The sequence below is a fragment of the Zootoca vivipara genome, chromosome 4 (genome assembly GCF_965207765.1).
Source record: "Zootoca vivipara chromosome 4, rZooViv2.hap1.1, whole genome shotgun sequence".
In the NCBI taxonomy this organism is placed as follows: Eukaryota; Metazoa; Chordata; class Lepidosauria; order Squamata; family Lacertidae; genus Zootoca; species Zootoca vivipara.
In genome coordinates this window covers 53,734,070-53,746,485 of record NC_142587.1, presented here as the reverse complement: position 1 = coordinate 53,746,485, position 12,416 = coordinate 53,734,070, and the positions used below count along the sequence as shown (strand labels likewise).

The 12,416-nt window shown below is 42.0% G+C and overlaps 1 protein-coding gene across 1 annotated transcript; it reads left to right on the top strand.

The window, feature by feature from the left end:
• Positions 1-2,037: 2,037 nt before the first annotated feature.
• Positions 2,038-12,042, top strand: HEMK2 (HemK methyltransferase 2, ETF1 glutamine and histone H4 lysine). Its single transcript, XM_060273624.2, has 6 exons — positions 2,038-3,681; positions 7,275-7,361; positions 8,295-8,385; positions 9,023-9,106; positions 9,610-9,751; positions 11,779-12,042. Exons 1-6 carry the CDS (start codon positions 3,551-3,553, stop codon positions 11,883-11,885), a joined length of 642 nt encoding a protein of 213 aa, XP_060129607.1. The 5' UTR covers positions 2,038-3,550; the 3' UTR covers positions 11,886-12,042.
• Positions 12,043-12,416: the final 374 nt, after the last annotated feature.

The window sequence follows — 12,416 nt, the reverse complement described above, 5'->3', positions numbered from 1 at the left end:
CACCATCAGCAGCAATTCTATCAGGCTGAAGCAGAGGGGGAGATGGGAAACAGTACCACACAATCAGGTTCCTCCTCCCTCCATCAAGTGTCACCTGGCTGGGGGAAAGGTGGAAAGCAGGGCCACTTTATCTGTCTCTTCCTCCCTCCATAGGCTATCACCTGGCTGCAACAGAAAGAAAGGTGAGAAGCAGGGGCATACCAGCATCTCTTTTTATCAACACCGGTTGGCTCATCTTCCTGAACTGTTTTCATTCCATCTGCTCTTTAGAAGACCTACTATGTAACTTGAAGAGTTTGTGCCAGAGTTTGCATTCTCCCTTCTTCATGCCTTTTGTTTTCTTTTAAATTGCAAGCTGTGGGCCAGGGATTTACTTGTTTTAATTGCTCTGACAGTCTTTTAGCTGAAGCTGGGGTAACATGCTTTAAAATCAATTATGTATTTTGAAAATTTGTTGATTATGCATGTGGATACCTCTTAAGATACAGGAACCAGATTATACATTATGGTTCCCAAGATCAAGGGGTAGGTTTTCATTTATGTTTGGATACAAATGGGTACAATTTTGAATCAAGATGGAAGACTGTACCTTTGAAAGCTGCACTGATTTTATTATTTGTTAGAATTGCCAAACTATGGAGCATGTGGTTGCTTGTAAATACATAAATGTGCATAGTGCTTTACAGAATACAATAGGACAGGTCCCTATCTGAAGGATTTGCAATCAATAAAAGATACAGGGAGACAATAGAGGGTGATGGAAATGGAAACAGAGGTAATAATGAAAATGTGTAATTATGCTTAGCTATAATAGGACCTAGGACCATGTCAAAGGCTTCACAAAAAAGGGTTCTGAAGAGGGATTGGAAGAGACTCCCATTCATTACCATGCTTTGAAATAACTGTACACTTCTCAAAAAAGTGAGAGAATGAAAAATGGAAAGGCAAAAGCAGAAACAGGAAATGGCTGCTGTACATTTCTTTGTAGGAGCTGGTGCTTCTAATGCCAGAAAAAAACATGCTTGCCTGTTTCAGTGTATTCAGTGGCGGAACATTGCAGCCCTCCAGATGTTGCTGGACCACAATTTACATAATATTTGAATATTGGCTATGCCTACTACAGCTGTTGGATATGGGGAGTCCAAAATCTGGAGGGCAACATGGTCCCCAGCCTGGGTGTAGGCAAAAAAAACCCACAACTACATAGGTATTATCTGTGTGTAGGGCAGATTCCATGAGGCACAACTCAAATCAAGGAAGGCATAGTTCCACATGTAGAACTATGGGTTAAATGTGGGCAGGGCTTTTTCGGTACCTCTCAGGTGGACGCCATTGCCATTATAAAAGAACAAAGGAGGCGTTCCTGCCGAGTTCTGGCACCTCTTTTTCCAGAAAAATAGCACTGAATGTGGGTAGGCTCACACAGACCATCTGTGCTACACCAGCAAAGTTGGCTAAAGTGTGCACAACTTGAGTTGCAACCTGTGTTGACACCAAAATAGTTTGACCTGGAAAAATCACCTAGTGGGTTACAGACAGAAATGTACTTTCCTCCTCTACCTCTTCTACACAAAGAGGGTGGTATGGTAGTCAAAGGGCTGGATTTAACTAACTAGTCCCACTCACAGCAGAACACACCCATGCAGCTCCCAGCTGTTCCTCCTGAATGCCCCTGCTCTACTACTGCACTTTGTTGTAGGGCAGAGTTGTGTGTGCTTCGTGATCTGTCCTGTACTCTCTAAACTAGCTTGTTGCCCTAGGTGCAGCTGAAGAGGCACCCTGTGCTTGTACTGAATAATTAACTGCTACTCCACCCACAAGAATGGGATTGGGGCACCAACTTGTCTTTTGGCTCAGATAGCAAAATGTATTAGGTTGGCCTGGGGTGGGGTGGGGTGGGGTGGGGGGAGTCTAACAAAGGGGGCACAGGGCAGGCAGAAGGGAATGAAGGCATTCAGTGTGTTGCATACAGACACACTGCACTTTTACAGAAAAATCAGTCTTGTGGTATCTTATTTTTATTTATTTATTGAATTCATATACATATTTTATCCAAGAAGTTCAATATAGCACACATTGTTCTCCCCCTCCCCAGTTAATCCCCACAACAACCCTGTAAAGTAGTTTAGATTGAGTCACCTGGTGAGTTTCACATCCAAGTGGAAAATTGAACCCAGGGATCCTACGTCCTAGTTAAACACCCCCCAAAATGAAGGACCCCTGACAGCAAGTCCAGTCATGGACGGCTCTGGAGTTGCGGCGCTCATCTCGCTTTACAGGCTGAGGGAGCCGATGTTTGTCCGAGCATGACTAAGCTGCGAAAGAGTGATGCCGAGTAAAACATATCATAAGCTTCTGTAGATTTAAGCCCACTTTATCAGACACATGAAGTGAAATCTTAGCTGGAAGGTGTTGGAAAAAAATAAAGTGGAATTTTAATGGCAATGAAATGCAAAATTACAATCAGTGATAAATATATGTTAAATTGGCACCTCTTTTACAGTAGCAGATTGATGATAATTTACACTTTTAAAGAGGAATCATACCCAGCAATCATATCCAAGTTTACTCTTAAGTAAAACAGTCTGTTTAATGGCATGTACTACTGTATCAGGTTAAGTGCACAAAGGAATGAAGCCGCCTATGTATACAGCTCATCCTACATTCAGCACTTTCGTTTTTGCTTAAGCAGTCATGGGAGGGTTTTTTGTTTTAATGTTACTAAGGGGTAATTCCCAACATTTGTCAAACCCATTCCAATCAACGGAGTTCATTAATTTAAGTAGATCGATTCCCTATGTGGCCATTCTGAGAATGATTTCGTCGGCTATCTCCCTATGTTTCCCTATAGTTAGATGACGAAACATAAAGACAGCCCCCTCTCTAAAATTAAAAGATCGTGACCGCCTGCCTTTGCTGCTGCCTTGTTTGGGAGAGTATGACACGCCGCTGGCCAAAGCCACGCTAAAAATCTGGATTTCTCTGCTGGTTCCCGCCTCCGAGCAGCCTTCACTAAGTTCTGCCCTGGAACGTTCACACTGAACCCGGAATTTGGGCTCAGTGCGAGTTGTTTATAAATCGGGGCAAGTTTAAATCCGGACCACATACTTCCTTCCCAGAGGGGCCCTTCCCAGCAGGCAACGCACCGGAAGTCCCTGCTCAGCGAAGCAGCCCCTCTACGTCAAGAAATCTATGCTCATCCAGCAGCCGACCGCTTTTGTGGGTCTTTCTGTGCCTCTCTTGTTGTTGTTGTTGTTGTTTAGTCGTTTAGTCGTGTCCGACTCTTCGTGACCCCATGGACCATAGCACGCCAGGCACTCCTGTCTTCCACTGCCTCCCGCAGATTGGTCAAACTCATGTTTGTAGCTTCGAGAACACTGTGCCTCTCTACAGGACTGTAAATATCTACCACCTCAGACGAAGGGATGTGTCATGATCAGTTTACATCCGGGACTTTTTTTGCGGCTGCGCAGTCTTCCCTCCGCCTAACCGGCCGTTTCTCTCATCTTAGGCGAGACGCAGTTTGTTTAACCCTTGGCGGTGGCCCACGATGATTCCCACTCCGTGGCACCGGCACGTGGGGCCGCAGGGCTCCTTCAGCGAGGTCTACGAGCCCGCCGAAGACACTTTCCTGCTGCTGGACGCTCTGGAGCGGGACGCGGAGGAGCTGAGGAGCGCCAGGTGAGGGAGCCAATGGCAGGAGGGAGGCGGGGGAAGGACGCGCGAGGCCGCTGAGCCGGCGGGGGGGGGGGTGCGCGCGCACGCAAACGGCGGCGGTGCTGGTCGTTTGCACGGCCGCCCCCAGTTCCTGCCTCGCAGCTCTGGCCTCTTTTCAAAAACTGAACTCGTTGACTTCGCGTGAATTTATATTGAAGGTGCTGCAGGTGGGTTACGTTCCGAGGACGTTTTAAGACAGCGGCGTGGACGTTTTAAAGCAGCGGCAAAAATGCAGACCACTATAGCAGATCAAAACATCAAACTGAACCCACTCAAACCTCAAATTGTGTGCATTTAAACTAAAAGTGTATATCCATGTATTTGGAGTTCTTTGAAGTCTGGAAAAAAGAAAAGAAATGTGTGTGTGTGCCTAATAATGGTAAGGAGGGTATTGAGCCCAGCTCACAATACCCATTCCTCCATCATGGCATAAGCAAAAAGCAGATTCCTTAAAAGCACTCCACACGCTTTTTTAAGATTCACTCGTAAAGTAATGTGCACACAACAAATTTGTATGGAATCACAGGCATCATCTGGGTGCATTCAGTGGCAGATGATTTTATAACTGCTTAATATTAGGGTTGGTTATTTTTAAAGATTTGTGCCCCACCCTTAGATCACACATTCTCAAGGCAACTGAAAAAAATATTTTATTTGTTTATTAAATTTCTATAGCATTCTTCATCTGAGGATCACAAGGTGGTTTGGAATATTAAAATACAAAAATGCATAACTTAGTAACAAACAAAAACAATAACTTCCCCACACAGTTTAAAAGATTTTAGGTAGTTCTCAGCTCCATCTGCTACGCAGGCTGAGACCCTACCTGCCCGCAGACTGTCGCCAGAGTGGTGCATGCTCTAGTTCAGTGGTCCTCAACCCCCGGGCTACGGACTGGTCCTGGTCCGTGGATCAATTAAATCAAAACAATCTAAATAAAATATAAACAATCAACGTCCGTCCCCCCCTCAGCGGGCCGTGGTCAAATTATCAAAGTTGACTGGTCTGCAGGGATAAAAAGGTTGGGGAGCACTGCTCTAGTTAACACTCTCTTGGATTACTGCAATGCGCTGTATGTGGGGCTACCTTTGAAGGTGAGCTGGAAACTGCAACTAATCCAGAATGCAGCAGCTAGACTGGTGACTGGGAGTGGCCGCCAAGACCACATAACACCAGTCTTGAAACACCCACATTGGCTCCCAGTACGTTTCCAAGCACAATTCAAAGTGTTGGTGCTGACCTTTTAAGCCCTAAACGGCCTCGGTCCAGTATACCTGAAGGAGCATCTCCACCCCCATCGTTCTGCCCGGACACTGAGGTCCAGTGCCGAAGGCCTTCTGGTGGTTCCCTCGCTGTGAGAAGCCACGTTACAGGGAACCAGGCAGAGGGCCTTCTCGGTAGTAGCACCCGCCCTGTGGAACGCCCTCCCACCGGATGTCAAAGAGAAAAACACCTACCAGACTTTTTGAATGCACCCTTGTTTAGGGAAGCTTTTAATGTTTAATAGATTATTGTATTTTAATATTCTGTTGGAAGCTGCCCAGAGTGGCTGGGGAAACCCAGCCAGATGGGTGGAGTATAAATAATAATAATAATAATAATAATAATAATAATAATAGTTAAATTAGCCAAAGGCTTGGCAGAAGATGAATGTTTTTGCCTGGTGCCTAAAGATATGTAATGAAGGTGCCAGAGGAGCCTCTCTGGGGACAGCATTCCATAAGCAGGGAGCTATTGCAGAAAAGGCTCGTTCTCGTATTGCCACCCTCTGGACCTCTCGTGGAGGAAGAAGGGCCTCAGATGATTATTGCAGGTTCTGGGGAGGATTCATAATGGGGAAATGTGGTCCTTGAGGTATTGTGATCCTGAGCCATTTAAGGCTTTATAGGTCAAAACCAGCACTTTGAATTGGGCCTGGAAACTAGTGGACTCAGGCCAGAATTGGTGTCATATGCTCAAACCCAACATTCAAAACTCCCATTGTTCTAGGCACGTTTTGCAACAAGAAATTTCATTTGCACCAGTAGTTTCTGAGCTCTGGGCACAGTACTGCGCCTAAGATTTCAGATTAAAACTGCAGAGTGGAAGGAAAGGAAGACCTTTTTCTGCCTCCCCACTTCCAGTCACTCTCCGAAGACTGGAGAAGAGACCTTAAGAATATTAGGGGGGTGGGCAGGGGAAGCATGGCTTTGGTGTTTCCCCCAGTCTTCAGAAGAGGACTAGACCATAAATGAATATAAGATTTTATCTGCAGTTCATTCATTTTCAGCTTTGTATTCTTGTTATAAAGTGTGCCTAGACATTCCGTTGTTGTGCCCATAACCTAAGTTTAAGGTGCCATTTAGTTCCTAACTGACATATCTCAGTTTCTAGCACTGCTCAAACTGTTTTGCCCTCATGAGCAACCTGGCCGCTGAATTCTGCACCAACTGAAGTTTCCAAACACTCCAGAGGCAACCCCACATATAACCCATTGCAGTAATCTAAACTAGAAGTTACCAGAGGATAGATGATAGAAGTTAGGCTATCTGTGTCCAGATAGGGGTGCAGCTGGGTCACCAGAGGATAGATGATAGAAGTTAGGCTATCTGTGTCCAGATAGGGGTGCAGCTGGGTCACCAGCTGAAGCTGATCGAAGGCACTCTATGCCACCAAGGACCCCTGAGCCTCAAGAGCGTTGCTGCTGTTTCACGGAGCTTTGAAAGTAGAATTTCCTGATGACTTGTGCTCCATGGATCAGATGTGTCTGTCTCTCACACTGCCGCTTCTAATGGTACCCAAAAACATACCACCTTACTTGATTTCCTTGTAGGGCCTTGCCAGAGCTGGTTATGTCATACTCTATAGTGTTTTCTTCCAATGTAATGGCTTTAGTTGCAGCAAGGATTGTGAACAGTTTCTGCTGAAAGGAGTTCAACCAGCCTTGTGGCAAGATGTTTCTCAGTAGTAGTACTTGAGATTCCCATTTTAAAGTAGTGTTGCCAAGGGGTGAATCTGAAACCTTATATACACAAGATATGCTCTGTTAGAACTATGGCTGTAGTCCAGCTTGATATCTAGGATACACTTGTCCTATAGTTATGACAGTTAACTGTGCTTAAGTGTTTCTAGAGCAAGCATTCATCTGCAGGATGACCCACTGGTTTGGAGGCAAAAGTAGAATACGTACTGGCATTTACAGATGGAAAATATATAAAGAACTTAGGCTTACAGTTTGTTTTGAAAGGCCATCATTAGACTGGATAAGTGCATTTCAAATAGGATTTACTAGTTTAAAAAATCAGAAGTTGAAAACTACATGGAAAATGAATTCAATCTCTTTAAATATCAAGCTTATTAATTTATAAAAATAGAACTTAAGCTTCTTAGTGGGTATAGTAATTCCATTTAAAGTAAAGCTCACAGTGGATAATATTAATCTCAATTTTTTTCTGCAGAAAAATACATTGTATCTATTCAGATATTTTTAAGATATGTAGTCACTGTCTGAATAGTTTGTAGCGGCACAGCCCTCTTTAATCTCATTGCATCCTTATTTTTATGTCTAAAACGTTTAGCATTGAGATCTGCCTTGAAGTAGGATCTGGATCTGGAGTAGTTTCAACATTTTTGGCTTCAATTGCTGGACCCAAAGCGTTATACTTGTAAGTATTTATACGTTATTTTAAATTGTATTGTAGGATAAGTAAAGGCAGGGTGCATATGATTCTAAAATAAGTTAAAAGATATACAGAATTAGATAAAATTATAATAAAAGAATTTCAAATTACGTATAGCAAACCATTATGTCTCTTGTATGACAGCATGGAAGTTAGAAATTTTGCCATTTGTAAAGTTACAAACGGATTTGTGTCTTGCAATAAAAAAGCAAGATGCGAATCTGCCAGGTACCCAGGAAATTTTTGAATTAATGGGAGCAATAAGTTATTCTGGACAGCACAATATAAAGGACATGTAAACACTTTGTGCTGTAGGGTTTCAATCGAACAATTATCACAGGAACATAAAACCAAGATTTGGCCCTTAGAAAATCTATGAAAGAGGACGTTTGAGGGGAAAACATTAAAACGTGCTTTAGTAAAAGCAAAATGATGAATGGCAATAGGAAGAGATGATAAGTAATCTGACACATGAGATGAAGGAGTAACACCCAAGTGTCACGGAGAACATGTCCCCCCCCCCCCAAGCATATGATTGCGTTGAATCTCTATATCGTTTTTATTATTATTTTTTGCTGTGGTAAGATCGTAATTCAAAATTTCTAAAGGCAAGATTCCAAAAAGCAAAAGTTTGGCGTGAATCTTACTAGCCCAAGGACTAGTAAATAAAAGTGGTTAATAAACGTTACCACTATTCTCTCTTTCAAAGCTTAAGTGGCGCAAAATCTCTGCAGTCAGAGCGGATAGGGATATCTTATTGTTGCCAACTACAAGAGAATACTCTTAGAAGGAACTGCAACCTGTGGGTATTTATTTGTATCCATTGTGACAGTTCTAAATGATATTTAATGTCCAGTTATTTTGGTTTATTAAAAATTACTTGTTTTAATTGAAATATGGCTCATTTGCTGCTTATAGGTGTACCGATATCAACCCTCTGGCAGGTCTGTGCACTGTGGAAACAGCCATACATAATAATGTTGACATTCAGCCCATAATTACCGATCTGGTGAGATTCAAATTATAACTCATCCTTTTGATAGGTAATACTGCATACTTTCATAATACCAAACACTTCACTGTGATGTGCTAATATAGCACTATGAGTTCATATTGTTCAGTGAATTAGCTTTTTTGAGGTGTTTATATGCTATTGTTTTTTTACTAGTGACTGTTATGTTTGTAAATTTTAATGTTACTGTTATTATTGTGAGCTACATCCATCTCAACATTGTTGCTTGAAAAGCAGAACACAAATATTAAATCAGATCAAATTCTAAAATGTTAATCCTTTTAATATAGAGGTACCCTTTTTCACTTCCTTTGGAAAATAATTGTAATTTCCAGTAATTTAGTGAGTTAATTGAAAATATCAGTTTTTTGGTTTTGACCTTTTCTTGGAGCATAAAGGCAATGAGACAGCTTTTAGACTGATAACCAGTCTTTTAATAATATGTCAGTCTTCTGTGACCTAACTGGAGGTCATGGGCTAAAGTTGAACCAAACTGGAATAGCTGTAACTCCCCCCCCCCCCCAGTCCCAAATTCTTTACTAAATCGTATTGAAAGTTTTACACAAGCAGACTTGTAGAAAATTGTTGGAGGATAAAAATTGTGTTAATTTATTTCATGTCAACTTATGTTTAGGTAACAGCGTTGTTGCCACGATTGCATGGGAAAGTTGATGTACTGCTGTTTAACCCACCTTATGTAGTAACCCCTTCTTCTGAGGTATGTATGCATTTGAGAAAATAGATTATCAACCTGTTGCAGTTGGGTAGCAGTTGTTACCCACTGAATATGTTGAATTTCACTTATCTGAAAATTTCAATTCAGCTGCATTTCCTAAATCTGTTTTCATTATTAACTAGCTAATATTGTCAAGTATTTCTGTCTTCCATTATTACTACTGTTAAGAAATTTGCGCATGCATTTTTTGGATACTTGCAGCCTGGTCTTATGCCTGATCTTATCTCAGGCACCCTCGTGTTGAATGGAGCTCTGCATAGGTTTGCAGACTTCATATCCCGATGATTCTTCAGTAATCATAGACAGTAAGGCCATCTTGCTTAAACAAAATTGGTTAAAAAGCTGAACAAGTATGTGTGACTTAGATAATTGATTGAATTCAAATGTGTTTGACTTCAGTCATTGCAAAGGTCATCTTGTTTTTATTTTGTCTAAAATGCTGCATGGTATGTCAAAGAGCAATTTTCCTATTTCATTTATTCTAGATTCACAGTCATGGAATAGAGGCAGCATGGGCTGGAGGTAAAAATGGCAGAGAAGTTATGGACAGGCTCCTTCCACTGGTGTCAGACTTGCTTTCAGCTAAAGGATTATTTTACTTAGTTACAATTAAAGAAAATGATCCAGGTTAGCAATACTTATGTTCTTTCCCCCCTCTTAAACTTAAGGAGTTTACACTGAAACACTTGGCATTTTTCCTAAAAACAGTTTAGGCTAGTCTTTACTTTATACGTTAAATCTTTTTGGAGAGGCATGCTTTAGAATAATTTTGTAATCCATTTGAATGAGTATCGGAGACAATTTTATGCCAAACTGGATTCAGCCACTCCTGATACTTTATATGAGCTGCATACATCTTGAGTAGTCTGTCTAGTATTTAGCTACTGCTAGTGAAAACCCTTGTGGAAAACACAGAATCCCCCTTCATACCTTATTCACATGAATGAATTCCATATGATGAAGGGAAAGTGGGGCCCCATCCCAGGTGTTTTGTGCTGGGCCAGCTTTGCCCCCTGATGCTTATACATTTAATGTGGATGGTTGCAAAGGTATGTCTCATGCATAGATCAACACTCAATGTGTGGATTCTGAGGCTGTCCCAGCACAGAACATTGAGGATACAGTTAGAAGGAACAGCCATGCTTCCCTTTCATCACATGGGCTTTCTTCATACAAGTAACACCTGCAGGGGGCTAGAACAGGCATAGGCAAACTCGGCCTTCCAGATGTTTTGGGACTACAACTCCCATCATCCCTAGCTAACAGTTTGGGGATGCCTGGGCTAGAATGACCATCATATTTCCTCTAATATCCATTTAGCCTCAGGATCACCTATCTGCTTGGATACTAAATGGGACCACCCAAAAAAAGGTAGACACTTCTACATATTAAGGAGGGGGCTCCTTTGGTATGCAGAAACATGCAAGAACAAACTAAAAATATTAAATCTCTAACATGTCTAAAAGAATGTTGAGGGCAACAGTGGGGGAAGGAAAGAAAAAAACCTGCTTGGGGCTTTAACATAGCAAGGAGGACCTGTGGTTTTTCAGATGTTGTTAAGTCTTCCAGCTCCCATAATTCGTGACCATTGACTATCCTACCTGGGACTGTTGGAGACCAAGAACAACTGGAATGCCACATGCCTCCTCTGACATGCCTCCCCTGCAGTAGGTATTCTGGAGGATTAGGGTCACCAGAGGGACCCAAAAAGGTTACACTTCCCTTTTTGCACTTTACCAAGATTTTTCAGGAAGAGAAATAAAAAGGTCACGCAGACTCTTTCCCATTCTTCAAAAACATTCCTTGCTTCCATCAATGCATAGGACACTTGAGTTTAGGGATAGCTAGCCCCCAACCTAAATCCTTTAACACCGTATAGTAAAGTCGACACAAGGTGACAGGAAGATAGGGAAGAAAAAAGGGCCATACCAGTTCCATTTCTGGTTCCAAAAAGTCACCCACCCCACTCTGAGCTCCAGATTCATCTGTTCCACTCTGAGCTCCAAACAGATTCATCTGCTTCAAGCTGTAGCTGTAAACAGCAATACTTCTGTAAGGGGCTGCAACACTTCCTTGTGACTCGACACGTGCCTATTGCTGCTTAGTCATGTAATCAAAGCTTGCTGTAGAATGGGTTAGTGATCCATTCTTGCCCAGAGTTTCTACATCTGTTTACAGTTGGCATACAGGGGAGTCAGAGGCTGCTAGAATTGAATGTTAAGTAAATGTGAATCATGGAGTAGCAAAGGAAGAGATTTTTTGGTTGAGAGCCAAACAGGCTAGGCTGTGAATAATTATTATTCTTTTTTTAATAGCCAAGTGTGTAGCTCTTAAAATGAGAGAAACTTGGAAATGATAGATAAGTGATCCTTACACTGGTCAGGAATAAGGAGTAAAGAACCTTGCTTAGTTTTCTTCTATATCTGTTCTCACGACAGTGCTGGTAATTAGTATCAGCTTTCTACAGGTTTTTCTTTTTGCCAGTAGACAGGAAATCTAGCTGGGTGTATTGTGTTTGTGTATGGTTTATTTATTTTTTTGCAAAATTAATGCTGAAAGAAATTTGAAGATAATTTTGGCTGATAGTTGTTTAAGAAGGCTAGGACTCATCTGTTGCTTTAAACTGAGCTGTGATTTCTCATTTGTAATTGCAGATGAAATTATCGAAATATTGAGGAAATGTGGCTTAAAAGGCACCAGAGTACTTTCCAGACAAGCAGGAAGAGAAAAGCTCTCAGTACTTAAATTTTGCAAGTCCTGAAGACTACATGTTAAACAAAAACTCCTCTGGAATAAAGGGTTTCAAACTGACCCACTGAGAGCTATAGTCAGGTGGTCTCCAAAAGGTTGCACAAAAGACAATAATACTTGATCCTGTATTATAATGTTTCTTACAATGAAGACAGAAGTTCTTTTGATCAGGACTGAATTTCTTGAACAGAAATGTTGGAGGGTATAGTGTTCGTGGTCCACAGTCCATGTACGCCATGGAAGGCGAGGGGGCTCCACGTCCTCTTTTTTTGCTCTTCAAAATATGGCACCCCTAGTATGCACAGCATTGCACTGGTGGTGTTCTGGAAATGGAATTAACCAAAGCACACAAGCTGAGGCTTTACATACCATCAGTTTTTGTCCGAGATGTCAGAATACCTTGCTTTAATATATATATACTAGTGTCTTCAGCCCGTTAAATAAACGGGCGCTAGAATGCATGCCGGCTCCTCGATCCGGTGCTCCGCGCAGCGCTGATCAGCGCCGACCCAGCAGGCCGCCAGATCAAGGAAGCGGCCTG

Excerpts from the sequence above, each read along its gene's own strand:
- HEMK2 (XM_060273624.2), top strand. The coding sequence starts at position 3,551 with ATGATTCCCACTCCGTGGCACCGGCACGTGGGGCCGCAGGGCTCCTTC. Across the intron at positions 8,386-9,022 it reads AGCCCATAATTACCGATCTG|GTAACAGCGTTGTTGCCACG; the intron begins GTGAGATTCAAA and ends ACTTATGTTTAG. Across the intron at positions 9,107-9,609 it reads TAGTAACCCCTTCTTCTGAG|ATTCACAGTCATGGAATAGA; the intron begins GTATGTATGCAT and ends CATTTATTCTAG.